Source organism: Hyperolius riggenbachi, chromosome 7 (genome assembly GCF_040937935.1).
Source record: "Hyperolius riggenbachi isolate aHypRig1 chromosome 7, aHypRig1.pri, whole genome shotgun sequence".
Taxonomy (NCBI): domain Eukaryota; kingdom Metazoa; phylum Chordata; class Amphibia; order Anura; family Hyperoliidae; genus Hyperolius; species Hyperolius riggenbachi.
The window spans coordinates 158377895-158402326 of NC_090652.1; the positions used below are offsets into that span (position 1 = coordinate 158377895).

The 24432-nt window shown below is 42.7% G+C and overlaps 1 protein-coding gene across 1 annotated transcript; it reads left to right on the forward strand.

The window, feature by feature from the left end:
- The first annotated feature begins 4 nt into the window (after nt 1–4).
- On the forward strand, nt 5–23170 carry KNOP1 (lysine rich nucleolar protein 1). Its single transcript, XM_068244795.1, has 5 exons — nt 5–71; nt 6507–8307; nt 9776–9844; nt 12455–12508; nt 21669–23170. The coding sequence occupies exons 2-5, from the start codon at nt 6511–6513 to the stop codon at nt 21978–21980; spliced, it is 2232 nt and encodes a 743-aa protein (XP_068100896.1). The 5' UTR covers nt 5–71; nt 6507–6510; the 3' UTR covers nt 21981–23170.
- Nucleotides 23171–24432: the final 1262 nt, after the last annotated feature.

Consider the following 24432-nt stretch of genomic DNA (forward strand, 5'->3'; position numbering starts at 1 on the left):
CTGCTGCTTCCGGTACGGTTGTATAGCCGGAAGCACGCGGGGACAGGAGTTTTGATCTGCTCTGTCTGCAGGTATTTGCACATCTACTGTTTGTTGAGTAGTACGTGTAGATTGCTATGAAGTGAACTATGACACCTATAGTGCTCTGCTGGAGTGTACCTTTCTATTCAGCCAGGGTTCAATCACAAAAGCCAATTATCCTACCAGCTGACAGGGCATGTCTATTAATAAACGTATATGTGTAGAGTTCATACAGATGCAATTGTGCCAGTACTGAATATGTACAGGGCTAGTATGAAATTACTTTACCTGAATACATGTAACATACATACTGTGAGCTATAATGATGCCTTCTTCTGATTTAGGATTTATATAATGCAGACATATTCCGCAGTGCTTGTCACAATCTAATCCCTTCCATAGTCATATGTCTGTACCTTGTGGTATATTTATCAAAGCCTAGGGCCAATTTAGGGGGAAGCCATTTAATTTATCTGTATGTTTTTGGCATGTGGGAGGAAATTGGAGTGCAGATAGTGCCCCAGCTGGGATTTGAACTGGGGACACAGTGCTGCAAGGCGAGAGAGCTAACCACTACACCACTGTGCTGCCATTCTTATATGAGATGAATCATTAGTAACATAACATCCACAGTGAGTCACTTGAGGTCAGTGTGAATATGCTAACCATTTATTTTGCCCTCAAGTATACACAGAACCACACCAGATAATTTGGGTACACCAATCCTTGTTCCACCATACATCCAGTGCAATGTAACCGCACAGTATTTCCTGCCTTTGTAGTGTACAGATGGAATCTAGGAGTTTAGCAGTTGGCTGATGGTGTAATGGTTAAGGGCTCTGCCTCTGACACAGGAGACCAGGGTTCGAATCTCGGCTCTGCCTGTTCAGTAAGCCAGCACTAATTCAGTAGGAGACCTTTGGCAAGTCTCCCTTACACTGCTACTGCCAATAGAGCGTGCCCTAGCGGCTGCTGCTGCTCTGCTCTGGCGCTTTGAGTCCGCAAGGAGAAAAGCGCAATATAAATGTTATTTGTCTTGTCTATTTGTCTATCTAGCTACCTGGTCATCCCAGAGAGAGGACAAATGCTGTTTTAATACCCACAAGCTCTTCGGCTACTTCCGAGTACTGGTGCTCTATATACAGTGGGATGCGAAAGTTTGGGCAACCTTGTTAATCGTCATGATTTTCCTGTTGGTTGTTACGATAAAAAATGTCAGTTAAATATGTCATATAGGAGAAACACACAGTGATATTTGAGAAGTGAAATGAAGTTTATTGGATTTAAAGAAAGTGTGCAATAATTGTTTAAATAAAATTTGCCATTTTATTGATTCCAAAAACTTTAGAACTAATTATTGGAACTCAAATTGGCTTAGTAAGCTCAGTGACCCCTGACCTACATACACAGGTGAATCCAATTATGAGACAGTATTTAAGGGGGTCAATTGTAAGCTTCCTTTTTTTTTTTTTCTGAAGAGTAGCAACATGGGGGTCTCAAAACAACTCTCAAATGACCTGAAGACAAAGATTGTTCACCATCATGGTTTAGGGGAAGGATACAGAAAGCTGTCTCAAAGATTTCAACTGTTTCCACAGTTAGGAACATATTGAGGAAATGGAAGATTACAGGCTCAGTTCAAGTTAAGGCTCGAAGAGGCACACCAAGAAAAATCTCAGATAAACAGAAGTGACAATGGTGAGAACAGAGTCAACCCACAGACCAGCACCAAAGACCTACAACATCATCTTGCTGCAGATGGAGTCACTGTGCATCGTTCAACCATGGGGCGCACTTTACACAAGCAGATGCTGCATGCAAGAGTGATGCAGAGGAAGCCTTTTCTCTGCTCCCAGCACAAACAGAACCGCTTGAGGTATGCTAAAGCACATTTGGACAAGCCAGCTTCATTTTGGAATAAGGTGCTGTGGACTGATGAAACTAAAATTGAGTTATTTGGGCATAACAAGGGGCGTTATGCATGGAGGAAAAACACCTGCTACCTACAGTAAAATATGGTGGTGGTTCCATAATGCTGTGGGGCTGTGTAGCCAGTGCAGGGACTGGGAATCTTGTCAAAGTTGAGGGACGCATAGATTCCACTCAGTATCAGCAGATTCTGGAGACCAATGTCCAGGAATCAGTGACAAAGCTGAAGCTGTGCCGGGGCTGGATCTTTCAATAAGACAACCACCCTAAACACTGCTCAAAATCCACTAAGGCATTCATGCAGAGGAACACGTACCGCGTTCTGGAATGGCCATCTCAGTCCCCAGACCTGAGTATAATTGAAAATCTGTGGTGTGAGTTAAAGAGAGCTGTCCATGCTCGGAAGCCCTCAAACCTGAATGAACTAGAGATTTTTTTTAAAGAGGAATGGTCCAAAATACCTTCAACCAGAATCCAGACTCTCATTGGAACCTACAGGAAGCGTTTAGAGGCTGTCATTTCTGCAAAAGGAGGATCTACTAATTATTGATTTCATTTCTTTTTTGTGGTGCCCAAATTTATGCACTTGCCTAATTTTGTTTAAACAATTGTTGCACACTTTTTGTACATCCAATAAACTTCATTTCACTTCTCAAATATCACTGTGTGTGTCTCCTATATGGTATATTTAACTGACATTTTTTTATCGTAACAACCAACAATTTATACAGGAAAATCATGACAATTAACAAGGTTGCCCAAACTTTCGCACCCAACTGTATTTCTGCTACCATAGAAAAGTAGTCACTCTTCCTGATGTTCTGTGCAATATTGTACTGAGCATGCACAGTGGGCTCTTGTCACTTGGGGGCTATTTCCCATTATAAAAGCTTGCTACCCTTAGCGAAGCGGCTGGAGGGGAGCACCATGGTGGTTAGTGTTAGACACAAGTGAGAGGAGGTTAGTGTTAAGGCCCGTACACATGCTCAGTGTTGCTTGATGGGTATCGGAGCCCAATCCCTGCAAGCAACGAGTTCTACTCTATACAGGGCTGCAAGTTCCGTAGGCATTTTCAAGTCAAGTGTTGACTTCCACTGTTAAAGTACATCTGAAGTGAGAGGGATATGGTAGCTGACTTTTATTTATTTTGAAATAATACAGATTGCCTGGCTGTTCTGCTGATCCTCTGCCTCTAATACTCTTAGCCACAGACCTAGAACAACCATGCTGATCAAATGTTTCTGACAGAAGTCTGACTAGATTGGCCGCATGCTTGTCTCAGGTGTATGATTCAGACACTACTGCAGCCAATCAGACCAGCAGGACAGTCAGGCAACTGGTATTGTTTACAATTAAATAAATATGACAGCTGCCATATTCCTCTCAGTTCAGGTGTATTTTAATAACAAATCATCACCACATTTGCCACGTGTATTAAGGTGGCCACACAGCATACAATTTTTTAAATATCTGTTCAATTTAAGAATTGCAATCATTTTTTCTGACTGTAATTTCAAAAATTTGACCAATGTACCACACACCTGTGTTAAATTTTTCCCCAATTATGATAAAAATGATTGGAAACTCTGACAAAATTGCTAGGTTGTGTATATTAATAAATTGACAATCTAACACACACCATACAATCTTTAGAGAGATTGAAGAAAAATATCTGGCATTCCGGATCGATAAAAATCGAAGAAAGCGGGAAATCCGATCGGATTTTTCAGTTGAATGAAAAAAAAGCTTTCAATTTTTTTAGAGAGATATGATCGTTTTTATCGAATTACTATAAAATCTGATCATTTTATTGTATCGTGTGTGGCCACCTTTAGGGGGATTAGTAGGAACATGGTAAGATTTTTTTTCTTAAAGGCCACATAGTTTTTGCGAAAATTGATCTTCAATTTCCATAGGAAAACATGTTTTTTTAAACTTGGTAAAATTACATTGTGCTACACTGTAATGCATTCTGATTTCTGCATACACATTTAATACATTCATGAAAATGTAGTGTGGGGTACCTCCTCTCAAGCCTTTCTTTAGCCAAGTCTTTAACCCCCTTGTCACCCATGCAGGCTGGTATAACCAGATTTCAGAGCTCAGCACCCCGAGCTATACCAGCCCGTACTGTCTGATACGCGGGGGCTCTGGAAGAGGAGAGCAGCAAAGCTCTCCCTTCTCCTCCAAAGCCCATGTCCTATCCATGGAAAGTAGCTCATTCCCATTTCTGGTGCCCAGGTGGAGGTGAGGAAACTAACCACATGCCTATGAGTTTAGGTCCTTGGGGATAGTTCATGATGGCATCTAGGGGTCCTCTTAGTAACAGGGCCCCCAGATGCCAGCTCCCTCCCCAGGTAAAATGGGTATAGGGCTACTTATGTACCTCTTACACAAGTCCACAAACAGATAAAACAGAAATAAAAACATAACCACAAAAAGTCCTTTATTAATCTGAATTAACCATAAATAATTACCTTTCATGAATTATTCTATGTCAATATACCCAGAAAGTGTCCCACGCCAATATCCTTTAAGGCCCAGAAGCCAGCTCCTCTCCCAACGAACTCCCGACACTGAATGGCACGGGCAGCAGCTAGGAGTGGGAAAATCAGCAAACGGGAACCCGCATTTTTAGTCTGCCTATGCCTGGTCCCCGGAGGCTATGTGAGGCAAGTTATGGTAAGTATTTCTGGGTAATTTACATAGATAAAGGACTTTTTTGTGATTATGTTGTTGTTTCTGTTTTAACTGTTTGTAGATATGGGTAAGTGTTAAAGGGACCCTCAGATGCCTCCATTAACGCCTCTCCAGGGCCTAAACCCACAAGCATATGAGTAGTTACCCCCACCCTCCTCCTAAGCACCAAGGGTGGGGCGTGCCCCCGTGTCCATGAATTTCGCATGGGCTTTCGAAGAGAAGGAGGGATTTGCTGCCTCTCTCTTTCAGCCCCCGCCCAGCCCCCATATCATGGACTATGCTGGCTGGTATAGCTAAGGGTGTAGAGTAGAGATGACCAATGATATGCAAATATTTCCGAGTTTATGCAAATATATGCAGCTTGAAAACGGACCAATCAAGTCTCGCCCAGGCTTAAACAGATTGGTCCATTTTTGAGTCTGCATATATTTGTACATTTGCATAAACTTGGAAATATTTGCATATCATTGATCATCTCTAGTGTAGAGCCCTACGTGCTCCAGGCTTCAAATTCTGGCTATTCCGGCCTGCATGGGTAACAATGGGTGAAAGAAGCTTGGAAGGGGGGGGGGGGGGGGGGCCCACGCTGTCTGTTTCCATGAAATGTGTATTCCGAACTCTTAATGCATTACAATGTACTGCAGCAACATTTTATTTCACCAAGTTTTAAAACCATTTTTCCTATGGAAATAGAAAATCAATTTTTTGAAACTACTTTTCGGGGGGGAAAATGCAGTTTCTACTAATCTCTTTAATATATGTGGCGAATTTGGTGACAATAGCATATATGGGGGCTTTGCGATGAATCACGGAATTTGGCACCATTGACTTTAATTGAAGAATGGATGAGGTACTCAGAACAGAGTTATTTCCGAGATTCCCATTCTTAATCTGAACTACCAAATTCTGCTACATAAATCGGAACTGTTGTAATTCCCAATGCTCATCCCTAGACCATGTGAATGAGCATGAATGTTTCAATAAAAAGCTCTTTATTTCAAGATGAATATTACAAAAACAGTGAAACATTTACAGCAGGATCATAAACCTGATGCACAGCGAGCATGAACTGTCACACTCACTCATTTCCATATTGCGCAGCCACCTGTAATCCAGAAGTGCCCTGCTGAGCACTGACTAGTCCTGCTGCTCTGAAGTGAACACTTGGGACCACTCTGTTCCTGATTAGAGATGGTCAGATGTCAATAATTCCAGCTTGCATGCACATTTCAGGCAAACTGCATGCAGCTTGAACTTGGTCAGTCAAATCAAATTCCTATTGAGTCTTATTAGCCCAGTTCCAAGCTACATGCAAATTGCATGCCAGCCAGAAGTATTAATCATTGATTATCTCCACTCTTGATTTCCATCACGGACAGGACAGCTAACAGGGGTCTAATTATCTTCTAAAAAGAACCTGTCACTTTGACATTCCCAAATCCTCAATACAAAAAACAAATAATCAGCTGCCCCGGCACCCCTCCCATCACACATATACCATGCTAGCATTCATACTTAGATCACATGAATGGACATAGTCAGACAACACAAAATACATATCCTTACACACAATATGAGAATATTAAGCTTATAAATAGAGATGCAATGATTATTTGTCATAATTGTACAATATTTTTGTTAGAAAACATACAGTTTAGAGAATCTCTAATTAACATTTAGTCAATAATGAGTGTTTTCAATTGGCACACTTGAGAAATAGATTGGCCACCAGAAGCACAATTTGGGGACGAGAGCTCAGCAAAAAATGTGTTAGGCACTACTAGAATAGTTGGTGTTCTGAATGAGTAGTCATGAAAATGTATTATTAAATCCCTTTTTCTGGATTTATTTTGCAGTATAATGGTAAGCCACAAGGAGGAACCTTTCAGTGAATTTGTTACCAAGAAGAAATCAAAGAAGAAAAAAAATGAACCTTCTCTGGACACCACAAATGAGATATCAAAGGATACACAGTGCAATGATATGAAAAAATCAAAGAAGAAACCAAAAACGGATATTGCCCAATATAATGCCATTTCCTTTGTTCAATCAGAAACCACCAATCTTGTCTCGAGGAAGAAGAAAAAGTTCTCAGATAAAAATGTAACTTCTACTCACCCTGAAGATAATGAAGAGGGCACCAAAAAGAAAGACAAGTTAGAGGAAGATGTTTTATGCAACCTCCAAACAAATAAGACAAAAAAGAAACATATATCAGAGGAAGATATTAGATCAAGTGATTGTGTCACTGATATTAATGTAACCAAGAAGAAGAAAAAGAAGAATGCAATAGGTGGTGACTTGGGATCACGGGATCTCACCACCAAAACCGATGAAAATATGACCAAAAAGAAAAAGATAAAGAAACGTACACTGGAGGAATGCAATACTTTAGATGTAAACAAATGTGAAGACATTGCTCCAAAAAAGAAGACTCTGAAGAAGGATGACGGTTCTTCTGGTTTGTTGACAGATATGAAAGATGATACTGAAGCTATAAGTAAAACCATAAGTGAGCAAACCAGAATTCTGGAGGTAAATATAAGCAATAAAAAGAAGAAAAAGAGAACAAAGAAAACAGCGACCCTTGTCCAAATATCTGATGGAGACAACCTGGCCACTATGGAAGAGACCATGGAACAAGATGTCTGTTTAACCGAAGACAAAAGAAGGAAAAAGGAGAAAAAGGAAATTGCATCATATTCCTACAAAAGTAATGATGCAACAGACAACGCAAATAGTGTAGATGATTTCTCAGATCAACTGAAAAAGAAAAAGGAGAGAAAGAAAGCAAAGGATCACTGTAAAGAAAATAATGAAGTGGCAGAAGATAATGGAGATGCTGTTGTTGTGGTGAAAAGCAAACAAAAGAAATCAAGAAATCGTAATGAAAGCAAGGAATCTGATGTTTCAGTTCCACATAAAAAGAAAAAAAAGAATGGAATGTCACAGCCGGAAGAAAATACTGAAATGTTGAATGGTAAAAATGATGTGGCTGATGTCGTAGTTACTAAGGCAGTTAAGAAGAAGCAGAAGCAGGCTTCTGAGGTAACTGTAGATGCTGAAGTTTCAGACACTGTGGCCAAAGTGTCAGAGACTGCTGGAGCTAAAAAGAAAAAGAAGGTCTCATCCCTGGTCGCAGAAGATCAATACAATGCTGGGAATGGTAGTCATCTTTGTGAGGTTCTGAGGTCTGACAAAGGTGTCTGTAACCCTGCAGAAATGGATAACGGGTTTACTGGAACATTATCGGGTATGAACAATAATGTGACTGCTTCTTTAGTTACCCGCAAAAATAAAAAGAGAAAATTGGCTAGCGAAGAAGATGCTGAAGGTTGTGGTAATTTATCAGAAAATGAGACTGAAGTAAAAATGACAGATTCTTCTCAGGTCCTAAAAGAAGGTGTTAAGGCAAAGAAGAGCAAACACAAAAAAAGTAAAGAAAAGGCCATGCTGACTGTGGATACAGACAACTGTCAGAATACGGATTCTCATGGAGAGGATAAAAAAAAGAAATTAAAAAAGAAAAAAGTAGCCTTGCTACCTGAAGAGCAAAATACAGATAAGGAATCCATTGATATTCCCAAAAAGAAGAAGAAAAGGAAAGAAGGGACGGACATTTTAGTAGCACACAGTAGCTCCACAGCTGCCATTGAGGTATGTATGGTAGACTTTGAGATCCTAGGCATTATAATTGGCAGCGTGTAGTAACTGATATCAGAATTTAACCTTTCATAGGTCTTTTTACAGTGATTTGGTATTCCGTGGATGTTAGGGGCTACTTCACTCAGATATCAGTATTGCTCACTGCATTGAACATTCCCCTTAGTCTTTATTTTAAGAGTAGAATCAGTTTAATCTGTCCCTTGTGCTAGGTACATACAATACCATTTTCTAGCAGATTTACTGTCAGACGGATTATTTCCGACAGGTCTGATCTGATTTCCGATCGATTTTCTGATCAAAATTCCATAGAAGTGAACGGAAAAACGATCGAAAATCAGATCGGACCTGTTGGAAATAATAGATCTGACTGTAAATCTGTCAGAAAAGTGTGTTGTGTGCACCTAGCGTTAGATTGTAAGCCTTTGGCAAGGTCTTCTGATGTCGTCCAGCCCCCGCCCCCCCCCCCCATGTGCCCTTCTTCATCTTGCAACCCCACCCCTTTGCATGGACTAACTCAGACTTGAATTGCTGGGTCTCAGCTAAATCACATGATCATGCATCTTATACCCTGTTTGCATGTATAACAAGGGCCTCAATTCTCAATTCACTAAGGGCCCGTTTCCACTAGGAGCGTTGCAATGCGGCTACATAGGTGTCCTTAAACACATGCACAGCAATGGAAGAGTTTCCACTGCGTGCATGTTGTGCGGAGCGGTGCGGAGTGATCCGAGAATCTGCAGCATGCTGCAGATTCTCTCGCACGGCCACATCCACCCGCAGCTGCGTCCCATCTCCTCCAATACACTTCCGCATCCGGAGATGCGGAAGTGATGTGGCCGGCGGCGGAAGTGATGCGATGCGGCTAGGTAGCCGCATTCGCATCACTAAGTAGTGGAAACGGGCCCTAAGCTTTATCAAACATTTTATCAAATGTTTTATGATTTACCTCATGGGTAAAATCTAATTTTGAATTCACTAAGGTGTTATATGTTTATCGAATGTTTTACCGATAAAACGTTCAATAAATCTATAAACTATATATGTATCAAATGTTTTACCGATAAAACGTTCAATAAATCTATAACACCTTAGTGAATTCAAAATTAGATTTTACCCATGAGGTAAATTATCAAACGTTTGATAAAATGATAAAGCTTAGTGAATTGAGGCCCTTGTGCTATGTTGTATAACTGTGTGCTACCTCTCTGTCTGTCACCCCTTGTTTACATTGTATGTATCCCTAGTTATTGTCCAGAGCTACGTAATATGATGACCCTTTTTAAATTCAATAAATAGTAATAATATTTCCACCTGGTAATAACTAGATCAAAGAGAGAAATCATCAACTTAATTTTGAAATTCATGTGTGAAATTCATGTATGTGATGTAGTTCCATATAATAACGGAAGAAAATGCCACTGACAGTATTGCAGTAACTGTCATGTTTTTCTGTATTTAGGAGCACGACACAGAAGTCCAGGTGGTCTCAGTGAAGCCAGGCTGTACTGATGAAATCAATATTGATACGGTGAGTAGACTTTAAAACATTTCAGTGGGCTTAATACATTGGTTCTTGGCACTGTATGATATTGGAATGTACCGTAGATACAATCACCTATAAAGCAATGGCAGTCATTAAAAGACCACTATCGCAAAAAAATTTAAAATGCATATGTATTCATATTAACCACTTGACGACCGCAGTGGTAACCCCCCCCCCTAAAGACCAGGCTCATGTTTGCAGTGCTGGGCTGTGCAGGCTTTTCAGCCTTCTGCACAGCCCAGCTTAGGTGCCCAGCGATCAGACTCGCCTCCTTTTTTTGTCCCATAGGGGACATGCCGCCGGAGAGGTCCGATCGCTGCAGGCTTTGTTTATTTTTTTTTTTTACACATGCCTCAGCGAGGCTCTCTCTCTCCCCGTACCCTTCCATTCTCCCCTCCGTGAAGTAGGATTGGAACAGGACGGCGATCCGTCCTGTTCCGCATCTCATAGGCATCAGCGAGGAGGGCAATCCCAGGCCAATCAGAGGCCGGGGATCGCCGATCTGTACAGCGCTGCAGCCCCCGGCAACGCTGTACGCTTTAAAAAAAATGAGGATTTCTTTCCCCTTACGTTTACAAGCAGCCTGCTATCCGCGATCGGCGGCCAGCAGGCTATTCACGGAACTCCGTTCCGTGAATTGGCAGGGAACGATCGCGCATGCGCGCGGCCGTTCCCTGGAAAACTGCAGCCCCAGGACTTGACGCCAATTGGCGTTAGGCGGTCCTGGGGCTGCCGCCGCGGTCACGCCCATTGGCGTGAGACGGTCGTAAAGTAGTTAATAAAATGTACATTTGTTCCAGAGTAAAATTAACTATACATTTAATTTTTCATGTTGCTAACACATACAATAGGTTGTAAAAATCTGGCAAATCTGAATGGATTTGTACTAGTCCATTAGGCATGAGCACCATCGTTTGGATTCTGAATGAAAAGAAGCCTTTAATTTTGCGGATTTCGGCAGGTAGGTTAACGTAACCTTGTCACTGCCTATAAATGATGCACTCCACATTGCGTTCCACATACTTCCTCCTACTGTGTTTGAAAAAGGAACTATTGGAGTGACAGAACATGATGAAAATGGGTGTACAGTGCATCGCTGAGAGGCAGCAACAAGAGTGAGTTAACACCCTCCCCCCGCCATGACACACAAGTTTAAAGGCTCTGTCTCGGTCGGAATCCGAACTGCGAAGCTCATGCCCATAGTACACATCCTCATGGGTGGTTCTCTGTTACTTAATAAATCGCAGGTGATCAGACCAACTGCCAAAATAGTGTGCAAAGCGAGTAGGAGAGTGGACAGCATCTTTGTAGATCCTTGCCATTGTGTTTTTGTAAAGTAGTATTGACGTGTTCGGGTTCCTCTTCCACTCAGAACCTGCATGTAGACAGTGGTAGGGGTTGTTCATTAACCTTTGTCACTGCCTCTGTTCACAGCACTCCACATTGCATTTCACTTTGTGCCAATACATCCTTCCAAGTTTGAAGGAGGAAGTATGGAGAGCTGGAGCGTGATGTGGAACTGGCCAGAGGAGGCAACAGGGTTGAGTTAACACCACCTGCAACTGTCCCCATGAAGGTTCTGATTGGAAGAATTCAGAACAAGGTTCCGAATTCGAAGAACCTGAACACGTCTACACTGTTGTAAATAGTAAAGAAATATTGAGAAGAGATGAGCTACCGATAGTCCAAAACCTGTCAGATTTTTACTGTCTACTTTCCTCCCATGTTGCTGTTGCTTACTGTAATTTATAATGTATTTTACCCTAGGAAAAATGTACTTCTTATATGTACCCATGTATATTAAATTTTACATTTTTTTTGTGTGACAGTGGTTCTTTAATTGGTTAAAGGACACCTGTCACGAAAAATCTACAGAAAAATAAAAGTATACATTTTAATTTATCAGGTTTTTTTTGCAAGAAATAGTTGTATTTTATTCAACAAGATGTTTTTGTGGTATGCCCAAAAATATTTTAGAATCAGCCGGTAATGTTACATTGGCAGACATAATGTAACACCAAGGAAACGGGCTCCCATTTCAATTATCCAAGCTCTGATCTATAAGTAACAAACACTCCGGTTCTGTGCAACTTATTACTCATGCAGCAAAACATGACTTTTTCAGTCAGTTTTTAGAAAGTGATAGTTGACCCGCACACACAAACGGAAATATATAATTAAAGCAACCCTGTACTGAGAGGGAATGGAGGCTGCCATATTTATTTCCGTTTCAACATTGCCAATTTTCCTGGCTGTCCTGCTCATCTTTTGACTTCAGTAATGTATGAATAATGCATCTGAAGCAAAAATGCAGCCAGTGTGGTCTGACTTGATCTGTACACTTGTTTTGGGTCAGTGGCTTGAAGTACTAGAGGCACAGAACGCAGGACAGCCAAAGCAGTTGGCTTGGATTATAAATAAATAAAAATGCCAGCCCTCTCACTACAGAGTCACTTTAAACGAGATGATTTGTGCAGCACTGATATTTCTTATTGCATTTATGACAAAAGAAGAATTTCACTTGATCTTGTTGTTTTGATTCGCCACACTTGATGTATTGATAATGGATAACGAGAATTTTTTTTCTCTTTCTAGGAAAGGCGGAAAGTCCTTCAACAGCATGTTGATAGAGAATCTGGGCAAAAGAAGGTTGTACCACTGTTTATTATAAAATCTGTTTTCTGTTATGTTTTACTTTATTTTCTGGTTGAACTCGATGGACGTATGTCTTTTTTCAACCCAAATAACTATGTAACAGTACCCTGTATATCCAGTTCACAGAGCGAAGAGGTAGACAACCTATAATTATCTAGGATAGTGCATGAATTTTGAGGTGTAACTACAGCTTTGTGCTTTGCTTTGTTGAAGTGTATGGACAGTTTCCCAGGATTTTCTACCTCTGACTCCCCCTCTCACCTCCCTCTGTTACTCTGGTGCTACACAATTATCATTACTAATGTTTTAGTAAATCTGTAACTTAATGTTTCTGCTACAAGCATGCAAATTGCATGCTTCTTTTTTAGGCTCAATTTGCATACATACATACATTTAAATGTGAAATCGCGTATGAATTCACATTTTTTTAATTTCTGCTTTGATCCAAGAAGCAGGTTCTATTGATAATAATTATCGTGCCTATGAAAATGCGGAAAAACAGGAAAGCGAAAAGAGCATGAAGAAAAATTGTGACACTGCTGTCCAGATTTTATTGGGATGTGATTTTTTGCATCTAATGGTAACCGGCCCCAGGAATTTGTGTGCTGTAAAAATTCACAAATTCGTACCTAGTGGAAACAGGCCCTAAAAGAAAAAATATTACACACTGCATCAGTAGGGGGAAGCCTCTACCGATTCTCCTCCAGCCTTCCATTACTGGTTGGAACACTTCTTCTTCTTCCTGTAGGGGAGCACGGCCACACAGTGCAGGTAATCTGTTTACTTCATACAACTGTCCAGCCATTTCATTCTCTCGTTCCAACTGACTGAAGAGGTTATATAGTTTCATTTTCAACATCTCTAATTTTTGTTCAGAAAAAAACGTAATCCGTTCACATCGAAAGTATAAATGGAAAACTTTATTGCAGCATGCTTACCTTGTTTTTGTGGGACTTTAAAGAGAAACTCCGACCAAGAATTGAACTTTATGCCAATCAGTAGCTGATATCCCCTTTTACATGAGAAATCTATTCCTTTTCACAAACAGACCATCAGGGGGCGCTGTATGACTGATATTGTGGTGAAACCCCTCCCACAAGAAACTCTCAGGGCCGTGGTACTCCTGGCAGTTTCCTGTCTGTGAACCTTGTTGCATTGTGGGAAATAGCTGTTTACAGCTGTTTCCAACTGCCAAAAAAACATGCAGCAGCTACATCACTTGCCCACAGTAAAAATGTTACCATGTAATGTCAGAATGTAAATCAGGGATTTAAAAGATTTTACAATGGGCAAACACTGACTAAATCATTTATACATAATTATTGTAAAAATGAAGCACTTTTTTTATTACATCATTTTCACTGGAGCTCCTCTTTAAAACACAGCAGCTCCTCAGTGTTCATAACACAAACTTAGACGGCAGTAGCAAAGCCTCTTGTTGACAATGAGTAAAGGTGACCATACACAGGCCGATATGGCCAACAGATAGATCCCTCTCCAATCATTATCTGATCAGAGAGGTACCTATCTGGTCCAATCCTTTCACACACTGCATACAGATTTTATATCGATTCGCCTGTGTGACACATTATGTTAGAGGGAACTGTGGCAAATACCTTACGTCACCACTAGAGGTCTCTAGTATTGGGCCTCTAGCATTTGCGTCACACAGGCACTTGAGAATAAAGAGAGGAAGAAACAGCTACAGTATTGGCAAGAGAAGAGACTGGAACCAGGGCGAGGATAGGCGAGAGTAGCTTAGTCGCTCGTCAAATCGAGCACCACTATTGACACACTCCTGACCCGCCGCTAATCAGCCAAAATCTTCCTTCCTGTCCAATCAACTGATTTCACCCAAAATTAGTTAATCGGGAATCGTTTGTGGCATCGATTTTCAGCAAATTGGATCAAGTGATTGAATTGGCTGGATATCAGTGCAAGAAAATCATTAAGTGTATGGCCACCTCTGGTTTGTGCTTTGTGCAACTACTAACACATGGTGGGAGTTTCCAGCCAGTCTTTACTCTATAAACAGATAACTGTTGCCATAGTAGCAAGGAATCTGATTTTGATCTTACAGTTGGTTTGGTCTTAAAAAGTCTAAGCTGACTGCAAAATGAAAACTCATTTTAATAGCATTTAATTGGAAATGGGCTTGGCGCATCTCCATTCATGGCAGTGCTGTGACAAAAGTGGTATTTTGCTTCAACTGACTGGGTTTGGGGGTTTCCAGGAAACATAGATATATCCCATGGCTTCAGACTGAAGCTTCTGAATCCACTTTAATTGCAGACTTTGGCTAAAGCCAATGATGAAACTGATAACAGGCTGCCAGGCAGCATTCAGCGTGTCTCAGTCGCCACATAAAAGTGATTCTAATGGAAATGAAAGTCTAGATTGATCTTTCTCTGGTCTTCTATTATCATTGGAAATGTAAATTTCGTTAGGGCTCCAAAAGCATTAAAGTGTGACAAGATGCTGAAGAATTGCAGCAATTTGAACATGACTGCAGGCTTATTATTAGACGTCTGCAGACTGAAGTTAGGCAGAGTTATTATTTAGGCTTCAGGAGGAGCAGGGCGGATGGGCTGTGTTTGCACCAAGAGTAATTGCCTGCAGTTATCTGGGAAAAGCAGGCAGTGAAACGTGGTAATTAAGGGCTCTAGGACGCCAAGGCGTTAATAACACCTCTCTAGGAAGTCAGAAATGTTTAGGGGTAAAATGGGTTTTATTAACAGCCAATAGATGAAGATAGTGACAAATGCTTGTCAGAAATATCTAAAGGTTTGTGGCAAGATGAAATGGTTTATTATAATCCATTGTTTCCAACCTGCCAGGCAAAGGGGGTGTGGCCTAAGAAAATGAGATTGTGTCATTTGTTGCATAGCTCTGGCTGATAGCGTGATGCTGTCATTTTGGCCCAAGTGATGATCATGATAATGGTCTCCTCCAATTTGTGAGGGTTACCATGGTGTTATTCCTATCTGCTGCTGCTTCAACTTACATCCCATGAAAAATTAGGATCTATCAAGATGGGGCAAACAAAAATGAAGGAATAGTGGAGCTGCTGCCCATATTAACCAATCAGATTTCAGCTGTGGACATGAAAAAAACCTGTTTGTTTGTTTGCAGCAGGCATCTGCTTCAATCCCACACCGTTTTTCTTGATATATTAAAGGCAATTTATGGTGTATTTTTAAATCATGTTTCAGTTTATACATTCAGTGATGAAAGACAAAAGGAACAGAGTGCTCCTTGAAATGTTACCCTTTATTTGCAAAATTATGCACTTTAAGAATTGCACGTACAGGATAAAATTATTTAGTATTATCTGCTCAGTTGAGGGAATTTCTTCCACCTCCACAGTCAGCCGTGGCCAAAAGGATAGTGGCCTCAATTCACTAAGATCATGCTGGAGATAATAAGGCAAGAGAAAACTTACCTCCACACAGTAAGAGAGTTATCTTATCTCTTCATTCCTTAAGTTACCTCCTCTGTAGTTATTTTCACACGCAGTTAATGAACAGCCTGTCTTTAGCTCTGGAGTTATTTTAAGGATTACAGAGTTAACTTAAAGACAGAAGAGTTAACTTTAGGTTTGCCTGAGGTAAAATGTTTCCTGAATACTACATGCCTTATCACCATGGTAACAAGTCTAGAAGAGTTATTAAAGACAGGAGATAAGCTTAGTGAATTGAGGCCAGTGTGATTGTATCACCGCTTGGAGTGACGTCTCCCTCTTGTGTAGCCATCTCCATGGACCTTAGTCTAACAACGTGTTTCAATGCACAGCGTCATCCTCAGGTCAAGTGACTGAGTCACAGAGCAAATGGCATATAAGTAACAGATTCAGCTACTAAATATTCAAAAGGGGGAGGTGTTAATCACATGGGACAAGGTATGGGTGGGCGGTGCACTGATGGACAGAGTGGATGGAAGAAAGCCTCTAAAGCAGGGGTGCCCACACTTTTTCGGCTCGCGAGCTACTTTAAAATTTGCCAAGTCCAGGAGATCTACCAACATTTAAAAAGTGTTGCAGACACCCCCCCCCCCCCCCCCCCCGATCATGAACAGCCCCCAGGTACAAGTGCCTCCAGTATAGGTAGCTATCTATAGGTCCCTTCAGCAAAGGTAGCTGAGTACAGGTCCCTTCACTGGGTACAAGTGCCTCTAGTATAGGTAGGTAGGGATAGGTGCCTCTAGCATAGGTAGGTAGGGATAGGTGCCTCTAGCATAGATAGGTAGGGATGGGTCCCATTAGCATAGGTAGGTGGGGATGGGTGTCAGCATAGGTAGGTGGGGATGGGTGTCAGCATAGGTAGGTAGGGATAGGTGCCTCTAGCATAGGTAGGTGGGGATGGGTCCCTTTAGCATAGGTAGGTAGGGATGGGTGTCAGCATAGGTAGGTAGGGATAGGTGCCTATAGCATAGGTAGGTGGGGATGGGTCCCTTTAGCATAGGTAGGTGGGGATAGGTGTCAGCATAGGTAGGTAGGGATAGGTGCCTATAGCATAGGTAGGTAGGGATGGGTGCCTATAGCATAGATAGGTAGGGATGGGTGCCTCTAGCATAGGTAGGTAGGGATGGGTGCCTCTAGCATAGGTAGGTAGGGATAGGTGCCTCTAGCATAGGTAGGTAGGGATGGGTCCCATTAGCATAGGTAGGTGGGGATGTGTCCCATTAGCAAAGGTAGGTGGGGATGGGTCCCATTAGCATAGGTAGGTGGGGATGGGTGTCAGCATAGGTAGGTGGGGATGGGTGTCAGCATAGGTAGGTGGGGATGGGTGTCAGCATAGGTAGGTAGGGATAGGTGCCTTTAGCATAGGTAGGTGGGGATGGGTCCCATTAGCATAGGTAGGTGGGGATGGGTGTCAGCATAGGTAGGTGGGGATGGGTGTCAGCATAGGTAGGTGGGGATGGGTGTCAGCATAGGTAGGTAGGGATAGGTGCCTATAGCATAGGTAGGTGGGGATGGGTGTCAGCATAGGTAGGTAGGGATAGGTGCCTATAGCATAGGTAGGTGGGGATGGGTCCCTTTAGCATAGGTAGGTGGGGATGGGTGTCAGCATAGGTAGGTAGGGATAGGTGCCTATAGCATAGATAGGTAGGGATGGGTGCCTCTAGCATAGGTAGGTAGGGATGGGTGCCTCTAGCATAGGTAGGTAGGGATGGGTGCCTCTAGCATAGGTAGGTAGGGATAGGTGCCTCTAGCATAGGTAGGTAGGGATAGGTGCCTCTAGCATAGGTAGGTAGGGATGGGTCCCATTAGCATAGGTAGGTGGGGATGGGTCCCATTATCAAAGGTAGGTGGGGATGGGTCCTATTAGCATAGGTAGGTGGGGATGGGTGTCAGCATAGGTAGGTGGGGATGGGTGTCAGCATAGGTAGGTAGGGATAGGTGCCTCTAGCATAGGTAGGTGGGGATGGGTCCCTTTAGCATAGGTAGGTAGGGATGGGTGTCAGCATAGGTAGGTAGGGATAGGTGCCTCTAGCATAGATAGGTAGGGATGGGTCCCATTAGCATAGGTAGGTGGGGATGGGTGTCAGCATAGGTAGGTAGGGATAGGTGCCTATAGCATAGGTAGGTAGGGATGGGTGCCTATAGCATAGATAGGTAGGGATGGGTGCCTCTAGCATAGGTAGGTAGGGATGGGTGCCTCTAGCATAGGTAGGTAGGGATAGGTGCCTCTAGCATAGGTAGGTAGGGATAGGTGCCTCTAGCATAGGTAGGTAGGGATGGGTCCCATTAGCATAGGTAGGTGGGGATGGGTCCCATTAGCAAAGGTAGGTGGGGATGGGTCCCATTAGCATAGGTAGGTGGGGATGGGTGTCAGCATAGGTAGGTGGGGATGGGTGTCAGCATAGGTAGGTGGGGATGGGTGTCAGCATAGGTAGGTGGGGATGGGTGTCAGCATAGGTAGGTAGGGATAGGTGCCTCTAGCATAGGTAGGTGGGGATGGGTCCCATTAGCATAGGTAGGTGGGGATGGGTGTCAGCATAGGTAGGTAGGGATAGGTGCCTCTAGCATAGGTAGGTGGGGATGGGTCCCTTTAGCATAGGTAGGTGGGGATGGGTCCCTTTAGCATAGGTAGGTGGGGATGGGTCCCTTAAGCATAGGTAGGTGGGGATGGGTCCCTTTAGCATAGGTAGGTGGGGATGGGTCCCTTTAGCATAGGTAGGTGGGGATGGGTCCCTTTAGCATAGGTAGGTGGGGATGGGTCCCTTTAGCATAGGTAGGTGGGGATGGGTCCCTTTAGCATAGGTAGGTGGGGAAGGGTCCCTTTAGCATAGGTAGGTGGGGAAGGGTCCCTTTGACATAGGTGGGGATGGGTCCCTTTAGCATAGGTGGGGATGGGTCCCTTTAGCATAGGTGGGGATGGGTACCATTAGCATAGGTGGGGATAGGTTCCATTGGCATAGGTGGGGATAGCTGCCATTAGCATAGGTGGGGATAGGTGCCATTCGCGTAGGTAAGATTGGTGCTCAAACACTTACCTCCCTCCAGCGGCGATGTCTGGTCTCCCCTCTCAGACTCGGAGCGCTCCGGCGGGCAGCGTGCTTGCATGAGGCGGGCAGCGTGCTTGCATGAGGCGGGCATGCGTGCCCGGCGCCGCCTCCAGCCATGACGTCGTGTCATGGCCTCTTCAGCCGCGCCTCCTCTCTCCTCCCCTGCTTCCTATTGGCCAGCGGCTGGCAGCAGAATTCGATGGGACAGCTGCCAGCCGCAAAATGTGATGGGACGCGGCCAAGAGGCCGCGATCTACCAAATAGGCGGTCGCGATCTACCGGTAGATCGCGATCGACCTATTGGGCACCCCCGCTCTAAAGCAATGGATACAAAATCACTATTGAATTCAATAGAATGACATGCCACAATTATATAAAAACTTTGCAAGTTTTGTCATGACAAGCTTCTCAAAGAACCACCCATCATCTCATGCAATACCACCGGTGTTATTCAAAGTTGAAGCATATATTGCAACCACATAAAATGTGCAACAGCAATAATGTAAGGAACAAACTAGTTCTATATACAACAATACCGCAAAGGAGACTTGGATGTATACAGGCAATGTGGCCAATGTTGTAAACCTCCAATCGGCCCGATGAACACCTCCCCTTTTGAATACAAATTAGCTCTGTTACTTAAAGGACAACTGTAATGAGAGGGATATGGAGGCTGCCATATGTATTTATTTTTTAGCAATACCAGTAGCCTGGCTGTCCTGCAGATCCCCTGCCTCTAACAGCTCTAGCCATAGACCCTAAACAAGCATGCAGAATATCAGGTGTTTCTGACATTGTCAGATCTGACTAAATTAGCTGCATGATAGTTTCTGGCGTTATTCAGACACTACTGCAGCCAAATAGATCAGCAGGGCTGCCAGGCAACTGGCATTGTTTAACCACTTCAGGACCACTGGCTTTAAACCCCCCCCCCCCCCCCCCCCCCACTAAAGACCAGGCCATTTTTCACAAAAATGGCCACTGCAGCTTTAAAGAGAAACTCCGACCAAGAATTGAACTTTATCCCAATCAGTAGCTGATACCCCCTTTTACATGAGAAATCTATTCCTTTTCATAAACAGACCATCAGGGGGCGCTGTATGACTGATATTGTGGTGAAACCCCTCCCACAAGAAACTCTGAGGACCATGGTACTCCTGGCAGTTTCCTGTCTGTGAACCTTGTTGCATTGTGGGAAATAGCTGTTTACAGCTGTTTCTAACAGCCAAAAAAGCATGCAGCAGCTACATCACCTGCCAACAGTAAAAATGTCACCATGTGATAAATGTCAGACTGTAAATCAGGGATTTAAAAGATTTTACAATGGGCAAACACTGACTAAATCATTTATACATAATTATTGTAAAAATGAAGCACTTTTTTTATTACATTATTTTCACTGGAGTTCCTCTTTAAGGCCTCGCTGCAGGGCCGCACAACTCAGCACAGAAGTGATCCCCCCCTTTTTCTCCCCACCAACAGAGCTCTCTGTTGGTGGGGGTCTGATCGCACCCCAGGTGTCTGTTTTTTAATAATTATTTGTCTTTATTTTGTTAATATTTTTTACTATTTTTTTTTTACTCTACACTCCCCCCCCCCCCCCTCCCGCCAGCCAATTGGCGTGATCAGCTGTAATAGGCTTCAGCCTATGACAGCGGATCACTACTGCAGCAACAGAGGGAACAGCCTTAGGGGACTGCCTTAAATCGCAGCGCTGTACATGGTAATTAGACGGCGGTTTCACCATCTAAAAATCTCTTAGCAGCTATCCGCTCCGCTACCAAGCAGGAGGTGCGCGCGATCTTTTGCAAAATGAAGCCCCAGGCTTTTTACGCTGATCGGCTTAAGGCGGTCCTGGGGCTGCCGCCATGCCCTTCGGCGTGACACGGTCGGCACTAAGTTAAAAAGAATTATATATGGCAGCCACCATATAACTCTCACTACAGTTTTCCTTTAAAATGCTGCTTGCTCCGTGATTTAGTCACCTGACCTGAGGAAGAAGCTGTACATCAAAACACGTCATCAGACTAAAGTACAAAGAGCCGACTACACAAGAGGAAGACTTTACTCCAGGCAGTGATACGACCACCCTATTCCATTGGCCATGGTTGATTGCGGAGGCGGAAGGAATTCCCTCAACCAAGCAGATAAGCCTAAATAACTTTTATATCTAGTACACGCAAAATAGCATCATTTTGCAAATAAAGGGTAATGCACCAAGAAGCGTTCTCTGTTCCTTTTGTCTTTCAGCGTTTGCACAACCTATCCCTTGTTTGAAGAGAGCAGCACCAGTGAAGTCCTGAGTCCTTTTAGGTTCACCACATGCACACTACATGTGATTTCGATTTGCGATTTTGACGCGATTTTACATGCGATTTTTAGTCATTACTGCATGCTGCGTTTTTTTCAGCGTTTTTCTTTTAATAGCATCCAAGGAAAATCGGAATCGTAAATTGGATTTGCAGTGTGCAGGGGGCCTAAAGCACAGTGTTTCCCAAACACCGTCACCAATTGTACAGGCACACTCCAGCGCAAATATCTCCTCTTCTATTGCTATGTATTTGTAAAGTCAGTATTTATGTAGAACTTCTTTGCCATGCTAAGAATACACTACTGACAGGAAATTCTTTCCTTTCATTTACAACAGGGAACCAAGTTTGGCCAGTGGGACACGGCCTCATTTCACTGCTCTGAGCAGCAAACAAAGTTCTTAAGACTTTTAGGAGGATTCAAGAAGGAGAACCAATCTCTTCCACCAAAACCTTCACACCAGGAAAAATTCAACATGGCCTTAGGAAAGACGGGCGAGAAAGCACTAGAGAGGAGCCTCCTTGCTGAGTTTGACAAAGCACTAAGCTGGAAACAAAACAGAGGGATCGGCCTGGGATTTGCGCCTGAGCAGAAAAAGACTTTTCATATAGACAAAACCGCATCGAGGTCTGTGAAGTTTGAGGACTAGGCTAGACAAGGAGAAATTAATTAGCCATGCAAACATGTCTTTGCCCTTGCCTCCATTTTGGACTACAGCTTTTCATAAATGTATATGGACATTCACCTTTATGGTGAAGCCTGAATAGTCTAAACATTGGGTACAGGTTGAAAACCTCCAGATGAGGCAGTAAAAAGCAAAACTGTTGTATGATAATAATGCACAAAACAAGGTCCACATAAATGGAAGTGGCAACTGCAGGTTAAAGTGTATTGTTCCCCCAGCTAAAGGGCCAAATAGGAGGTCTGTGCATGGACTCTGAACTGCAGATGTCCCCCACAATACTGTACGTGTTTAGAGAAAAGAGGATACTTGCTTACCCAGGGAAACAACCTCTGGTCTCCATTCCTGCCCCTCTGAGTTTAGCAGGTATATCCTCCCCAATGCCAGTGGTGGACATCCTCAGGGCTTGTATTCCACCCCTTCCATAGTTTGGAATTATGGTAAGGCGAGAGGGGGTGGCTTGCCCTTCCATTATTCAGCATTATGGTAGGGCAAGATGGGGCGGTGGCTTTCCCTTCCATTATTTGGCATTATGGTAAAGCAAGAGAGGGGTGGCTTTGACTTGCATGGCATCTGCCCAGTCACCATTTTGATGGCTGTAAGCAGTATGGCGGGATGGACGGAGACACTCACTGCAGACTTCATTGGTGGGTAAGAGGGGACTCAAAGATCGAGAGGAGGATGAATGGGAACTAGGGGGAGCCTTCCCGGGGAGGTATCACAAATTTCTCCTTAAAAGTGATGTTTTTGTTTGTTTGCCCAGAGATAAGACATTTGAGTTTGTGTACCTATAATTAGATTTTTTAAATATGGGGTCCTGGTTAAAGTGACATTAAAGTGAAAAAAAAAAACTTATGATCTAATGATTTGTATGTGTAGTACCTATAATTAATAGAACATTAGTAGCAAATAAATTTCTCATTTTAATATTTAGATATACCGGTATAGCTTTTTTTATTGTAACATTACATAATTGTCATATTTGCAATTACTACCCACACTCTGTATTTTAACCACTTGAGGACCTAGGGCTTTCTACCCCTTAAGGACCGGCCACTTTTTTTCCATTCAGACCACTGCAGCTTTCACGGTTTATTGCTCGCTCATACAACCTACCACCTAAATGAATTTTGGCTCCTTTTCTTGTCACTAATAAAGCTTTCTTTTGGTGCTATTTAATTGCTCCTGCGATTTTTACTTTTTATTATATTCAGCAAAAAAGACATGAATTTTGGCAAAAAAATGATTTTTTTAACTTTCTGTGCTGACAGTTTTCAAATAAAGTAAAATTTCTGTATACATGCAGCGCGAAAAATGTGGACAAACATGTTTTTGATTAAAAAAAACCCATTCAGCGTATATTTATTGGTTGGGGTAAAAGTTATAGCGTTTACAAACTATGGTGCAAAAAGTGAATTTTCCCATTTTCAAGCATCTCTGACTTTTCTGACCCCCTGTCATGTTTCATGAGGGGCTAGAATTCCAGGATAGTATAAATACCCCCCAAATTACCCCATTTTGGAAAGAAGACATCCCAAAGTATTCACTGAGAGGCATAGTGAGTTCATAGAAGATATTAATTTTTGTCACAAGTAAGCGGAAAATGACACTTTGTGACACGAAAAAAAAAAAAAAAAAAGTTTCCATTTCTTCTAACTTGCACCAAAAAAAAATGAAATCTGCCACGGACTCACCATGCCCCTCTCTGAATACCTTGAAGGGTCTACTTTCCAAAATGGGGTCATTTGTGGGGTGTGTTTACTGTCCTGACATTTTGGGGGGTGCTAAATTGTAAGCACCCCTGTAAAGCCTAAAGGTGCTCATTGGACTTTGGACCCCTTAGCGCAGTTAGGCTGCAAAAAAGTGCCACATATGTGGTATTGCCGTACTCAGGAGAAGTAGTATAATGTGTTTTGGGGTGTATTTTTACACATACCCATGCTGGGTGGGAGAAATATCTCTGTAAATGACAATTTGTTAATTTTTTTTTACACACAATTGTCCATTTACAGAGTTATTTCTCCCACCCAGCATGGGTATGTGTAAAAATACACCCCAAAACACATTGTACTACTTCTCCTGAGTACGGCGATACCACATGTGTGGCACTTTTTTGCACCCTAACTGCGCTAAAGGGCCCAAAGTCCAATGAGTACCTTTAGGATTTCACAGGTCATTTTGCGGAATTTGATTTCCAGACTACTCCTCACGGTTTAGGGCCCCTAAAATGCCAGGGCAGTATAGGAACCCCACAAATGACCCCATTTTAGAAAGAAGACACCCCAAGGTATTCCGTTAGGAGTATGGTGAGTTCATAGAAGATTTTATTTTTTGTCAAAAGTTAGCGGAAAATTGATTTGTATTGTTTTTTTCACAAAGTGTCATTTTCCGCTAACTTGTGACAAAAAATAAAATCTTC

Bases quoted from the DNA above. Each gene is read 5' to 3' on its own strand.
- KNOP1 (XM_068244795.1), top strand. From the start codon at position 6,511: ATGGTAAGCCACAAGGAGGAACCTTTCAGTGAATTTGTTACCAAGAAG. The intron at 8,308-9,775 runs GTATGTATGGTA...TTCTGTATTTAG, and splicing joins GCTCCACAGCTGCCATTGAG to GAGCACGACACAGAAGTCCA. The intron at 9,845-12,454 runs GTGAGTAGACTT...TTCTCTTTCTAG, and splicing joins ATGAAATCAATATTGATACG to GAAAGGCGGAAAGTCCTTCA.